Genomic DNA, 6,513 nt, shown 5'->3' with positions numbered 1-6,513 from the left:
CTCTAGAACCACACCATATATATATATATATATATATATATATATATATATATATATATATATATATATAGGGGAGGGCTATTCAGAAAACTCCTCTTAGACTATAAACTATAAACTAATTAAAATGTATGAATTATATGTAGAACACCCATGAATCTGCTGTGTAAATGTATGAATTATGAAAATTAATTTTTTTGCTACCTATGGGATTCGAACTCAAGACCATGAATTATTCCAACAAGGTGATGAATTAACCGTAGATCTTGATGATCCAAGGGCTGAAAATGGTTCCTATTTTATAGTCTAACTTTGATTTTTATTTTAGCCATCCCCTATATATAGGGGAGGGCTATTCAGAAAACTCCTCTTAGACTATAAACTATAAACTAATTAAAATGTATAAACTATATATATATATATACATACATACATATATATATATATATATATGGTCAAGTTAAACAGAGAATTATTATATATTTCATTTTGAACAAATTTACACATGTTACGAACAGATCAATATAACTAACGAACAAACGTATTTGGTAAAAAAAGAGAAAAACTCGCCACCAGCAGGATTCGAACCTGGGGCAAATTATTGTTCATGCGGTACATTGATTTGTTCATCAAATTTATACATCTGTTCATTTTTGTTTCACGAATTCTCTATTCTCTAAATATTTAGCATTCTCTATTTAACCTTTCTCTCTCTCTCTCTCTCTCTATATATATATATATATATATATATATATATATATATATGGAGAGGTTCAAGAAAGAACCACTAAATAAAAGAAGAACGGAAAATTATTTTCAGTCATTCGATCATCAAGATCTACAGTGAATGCATCATCTTGTTGGATGAATGCAGATCTTGAGTTCAAATCCTGAAGGGAGTAATTTTTTTTTTATTTTTTTAGTGCATTAATTTTAACAGCAAATGCATTAATTTTTACAGTGAATGCATTAGATTTGATGGTTCTCACGTTCTCACAAATAATATAGTTCTCTCTAGATACACACCCTCTCTCTCTCTCTCTCTCTCTCTATATATATATATATATATATATATATATATATATATAGGCGCGCTCCAGTGAGACCCTCTATTTTTCGTGTAGCATGAGTACAATGAATAAGACATATAATACTAATGAACAAGATGTATATACTGATGAAAAATAAAATTTAAAAAATTCGTAATGAATAAGACATATATACTGATGAACAGGGCCGTATATACTGATGAACAATGCAGTATATACTGATAAATAACAAAATTTAAAATATTCTGCTCCCTCCAGGATTCGAACCCTGCAAAAAAAATCACCCTCCAGATGTAATATCAGCCATAGGATTGATAAAATAAACGCACCAGATCGTGCCCTAGATCTCGCTAAAACTAGGAGGTCTCATTGGAGCGGCCCCCTATTTGTGTGTGTATATATATATATATATATACAAAATTTGGGAGGAGGGCCCCCTGGCTACGCCTCTGGTTGTGGCAAGGAAAATGCCCCAAATGAATAAATTACAAGTGGCCTATAGCAACACACTAAAGGGAGGGGTGGTCATTGATTTTCCAGGATCACGGCTTGTCATTACCACCATCTCCGAGCCAGTAATGGCTAAACTTCTTCGGCCTTTGCCAGATTATGGTAACTTACCTTGCTCCTCTAAATCAAAACTCTTCCTTTGAGTCCAGGATGGGACGTGGAGTGAGTTCACCTGGTTATTTCATTCGGCTGCATTTGATCTTGTGGTTCTGGCCATAGGCCCCCCACTACTTTAATGTTTGCCAGCAGCTGAAGCATTTTAAATCAAGTTTCTATTCAGGGGCAGTTCTGGTAAAGAGTGACACAGTAATAAGAAATCAGTGATTGAATTAAAAGTGAGCACCTGAAGTGGATCATCCCCAATCAATTTTCAGTTCCTTTCCTTTTGCTCCATAACTAGGCTTTTAGTTATTCAATTTGGGCAGTGGAGTGCACCACTTATGACCTTCCTTATCATTGCTTACTGAGTCAAAAAGGAAAAGAAGACAAAATCCAGAAAATCTGGGTACTAGTTACAAGTTCAAAAAGGAAGAAAAGACAAAAGACACCTATGATCCTGCCAATCTACATATTCGAGTGTTCATTCTTTAATACACATCTTGGCAATGATAGGGTTGAAAATCCTCTCGAGCTCTTTCTTCTTGTCTTGGAAATCATCAACCTCCACAAGGTCGTTGTTTGAGTCCAACCATTGTATAGCAGACTCGAAAGCATCCATCGCCTTCTTCTTCTCGGCTTCTGTGAGCTTTGCTGCATTCTTGTCATCTTTGATGGTGTTCCTCATCTTGTAGGCATAGTCCTCCATAGCTTTCATGGCAGCAATCTTCTTCCTAAACTCCTCATCCTCCCACTTGTACTTCTCGGCGTCCTGCACCATCCTCTCTATCTCTTCCTTGGACAGCCTACCCCTGTCGTTGCTGATGGTGATCTCCTTCCTTTGTCCAGTCGTCGTCTCCTCTGCTGACACACTCATGATACCATTCGCATCAATGTCGATGCACACCATCACTCGACCAACACCTCTGGGGGCCGGGGGAATGCCTCCGAGCACGAATTTTCCTAGAAGATTGTTGTCTGTTGCCCTGCTTCTTTCGCCCTCGTACACCGGAAAGGACATAGAAGTTTGATTGTCTTTCAGTGTCAAATATGGATACTCTTTCCTTGCTGGGATACTTGTGTTCCTCGGAATTATTACTGACATTTTAACAAGATCTTTCCCACTTCCAACACCAAGCGACAACGGAGTAACATCCAAAAGAACCATATTGGACACCTTGTCATCGCCTTCACCACTCAAGATTGCAGCTTGCACAGCAGCACCGTAAGCCACAGCTTCATCAGGGTTAATGCTCTTGCAAAGCTCTTTCCCATTAAACAACTCCTGCAAAAGCTGTTCAACCTTGGGAATTCTAGTCGACCCACCCACCATCACCACCTCATCCACCCTGCTCTTCTCCATCTTTGCATCATTCAGGCATTTCTCAACCAGCTCCATACACTTTTTGAATAAACTCATGTTAAGTTGCTCAAATTTAGCACGAGTGATACTCGAATAGAAGTCAGTCCCCTCGTACAATGATTCAATCTCAATTTTGGCCACGGAAGATGACGAAAGGAACCTCTTGGCCCTTTCACAGGCAGACCTCAATCTCCTAATAGCTCTCGGATCCCCACTAATATCGGTAGCCTTCTTATTCTTCCGCTTGCGCTTCAACATCTGAACGAAGTGATTCACCATCCGGTTGTTGAAATCCGCACCTCCAAGATGAGTATCACCAGCAGTAGCCTTCACCTCGATGATGCCCTCATCAATCGTGACTATAGAAACATCAAATGTGCCACCACCAAGGTCGAAAATAAGCACATTCGTTTCCCCTGAGCCGCCTTTTTTATCTAGACCATATGCGATGGCTGCAGCAGTAGGCTCATTGATGATCCTCATAACATTAAGACCGGCAATGGCTCCGGCATCCTTGGTTGCCTGACGCTGAGAGTCATTGAAATAAGCAGGCACTGTCACCACAACATTCTTCACCGTTGATCCAAGATATGCCTCGGCGATATCCTTCATTTTGGTAAGCACCATTGAAGAGATCTCCTCAGCTGAAAATTGTTTCTCCTCACCTTTGTAAGTTACTACCATCATAGGCCTGTTGATGGAGTCAGGAATGACCTTGAATGGCCAAAATTTCACGTCAAGCTGAACAGTTGGGTCATTAAATTTGCGGCCGATCAGCCTCTTTGCATCTAAGTAAACACCAAGTCATCGGTGTGAGAGACAGAGACAACTAGGGAATTGTTGTTGTGCAATGTAGAGCGCAGGGGAAACTCCTCATATAGATATATCAAAATCAAGACAAAATAAACATGAAATTCCTATTCAAAATATTTATTTGTAATTTTATGGTTTTGGAAACAAATCACTTGTTTCAGTCTAAACCAAAGGAGCATCCAGGATAGATTGAAACGGAGAACTGTGAACTAGACAATAATTCTCTTTACATTCTTGTTAAGTTAGTATCAGAAATTTGATAAAAAAAAATTCAGCACTTTCTCAGCTCTGTCTAACACATTTAAAATCGATTTGAGATCCTCAATAGCAAATCCATTTGAGAAAGCCGAGAAAGAGAAGGGGGAAAATCATTCCTTTTCTTTCTATTGCAAATTCAAAAAGAATATTGGTACGTAATTTAATACAACACCAAAGTTGAAGATATAATAACGATATATGGAAATAGAAGAGAAAAGTCACCGAAAACAGTGTTGATAGGATTGTCGGCGACTTGATTCTTGGCGGCGTCTCCAATGAGACGCTCGGCGGTGGTGAAGGCCACATAAGAGGGCGTGGTGCGGTTGCCCTGATCATTGGCTATGATCTCCACGCCGCCGCGCTGCCACACGGCCACGCACGAGTACGTCGTCCCCAAATCGATCCCGATCGCCGGTCCTTCGCCGTCCATTGCTGCAAATGGTAAATAATAAACACTAGAAGCAAAATATCAAACGACAGTTTGGATGCTCGTTGAGAATATAGAAAAATTCTACTGCAATACTATAATCTATTACCGGAAAAGGTTGAAAGTTCGTAGCCTTTACATAAACTAAACAGATAAAACCTTTTGTTTTGGGCGGGAAAAGGGTTAGATTACTATTTTACAAAATTAAATAAATTTTGTACTCAACTCAATCCAATATGAAAAGTTTTCGTCTCTACAAATGCTTCTGCACGTCTTTTTTTGAGTGATTCTATTCGTAGCCTCGATTTTACTCATTATAGTCCATATTTAAAATAATACTAATATAAAATAATTATTTTCAGTTTCCTACTGTCCACTAAAACCAGTATATATTCATTTTCGGAAATGATTTTCGGCCACTCAGTGTCTTGGACACTAAGGTAAAAACTGGGTTTTAAAATTATATGATTTTTTTTCAATTTTTTTTTTTGATTTATTTGTTTCCAAAATTTTATTATTAATTTGTTACCACTAATTTATGGATTTATGTAAAAATTCTTGAAGATTTGTTTCCAAATATTATTTTTTTCTTGTTTCGAAAATAATATTATTTTGTTTTCAAAAATTAAGTTTTTTTATTTGAAAATTATTTTATTTTTTTTCGAAAATTATGTTAGTTTTATTTTTTTCCACTAATTTGGATATTCTTCTAAAAATAATCCTCGATTTGTTTTCCACTAATTTCGAGATTCTCATTCTCCTAAAAATAATCCTAGATTTGATTCCACTAATTTAGAGATTATCATTCTCCTAAAAATAATCCTAGATTTGATTCCACTAATTTAGAGATTGTCATTCTCCTAAAAATAATGCTAGATTTGTTTTTACATATATAGTTTTTTTTGAAAAATATGTTATTTTTATTTGTTTTCACTAATTTAGAGATTCTCAAAATAATCCTAGATTTGTTTTCATATATATATATATATATATATATATATTTCAATAATTTTAAAAAAACATTTCGAAGATGATTTAAAAAAATCGAAATACAAGAAAAATAATTATTTTATTTTTTTCAAAAAATAGTTATTTTTATTTATTTTCACTAATTTAGAGATTCTCAAAATAATCCTAGATTTGTTTTCACATATATATATATATATATATATATATATTCCAATAATTTAAAAAAATATATTTTGAAGATGATTTAAAAAAAATCGAAATACAAGAAAAAAGGTGCTTGGGGGATTTGAACCTGAGACCTTAATAACATGTGAGTGATATTTTGCCACCTTGTCCAATAGTGGCAACTGCATTAGGCAATCATTAGAAAAAAAAAATGAATCATACGATGGGACATCGATCGAAAAATTAAATAACATATACTCGAATTAAATTTATTATAATAAAGCAGTAAACGTGATATAATAATAAGAAAATTGAACTAGTGTGAGTAATGAAGTCGAAATAATTTTACTCAATGAAATAAAGTTGAATGATATAATAGAGATAAATTAGTGAAGTTGAAAAAAAATAAAAATAAAAAACTGTGAATACGATGGGACATCGCTTGGAAAACTATATAACATATACTTGAAGACAATGTATTATAATATAGTATTGAAGTTGATTTGATAATAAGAAAATGGACTACTATAGTGTAAATAATGAAGTCGAAATAATTATACTAAATGAAATAAAGTTTAATTAATTAATTGAAATAAATTAGTGAAGTTGTAAAAAAAAAATTAAAAAATGAATCATACTATGGAATTTTGCTCGGAAAACTATATTATTAAAATATAGTTTTGAAGTCGAAGTAATTAAACTCAACGTTCATCAAGTTTAATTATATAATTGAAATAAATTAGTGAAGTTGAAAACAAAAATAAAGTATACTCAATCATACGTAGGGATTTTGCTCGGAAACTATATAACGTATACTTGAAGACAATGTATTATAATAAAGTATTGTAATCGATATGATGATAAGA

The 6,513-nt window shown here is 34.4% G+C and overlaps 1 protein-coding gene across 1 annotated transcript; it reads right to left on the bottom strand.

Moving 5' to 3' along the window:
- Window positions 1–1,961: 1,961 nt before the first annotated feature.
- On the bottom strand, window positions 1,962–4,614 carry LOC131013960 (heat shock cognate 70 kDa protein-like). Its single transcript, XM_057941899.1, has 2 exons — window positions 4,309–4,614; window positions 1,962–3,803 (listed from the first exon to the last, which is right to left on the bottom strand). The coding sequence occupies exons 1-2, from the start codon at window positions 4,514–4,516 to the stop codon at window positions 2,137–2,139; spliced, it is 1,875 nt and encodes a 624-aa protein (XP_057797882.1). The 5' UTR covers window positions 4,517–4,614; the 3' UTR covers window positions 1,962–2,136.
- Between the last annotated feature and the right edge of the window lie 1,899 nt (window positions 4,615–6,513).

This window comes from Salvia miltiorrhiza, chromosome 3 (genome assembly GCF_028751815.1).
Source record: "Salvia miltiorrhiza cultivar Shanhuang (shh) chromosome 3, IMPLAD_Smil_shh, whole genome shotgun sequence".
Taxonomy (NCBI): Eukaryota; Viridiplantae; Streptophyta; class Magnoliopsida; order Lamiales; family Lamiaceae; genus Salvia; species Salvia miltiorrhiza.
This window is presented reverse-complemented; position numbering and strand designations above follow the sequence as displayed.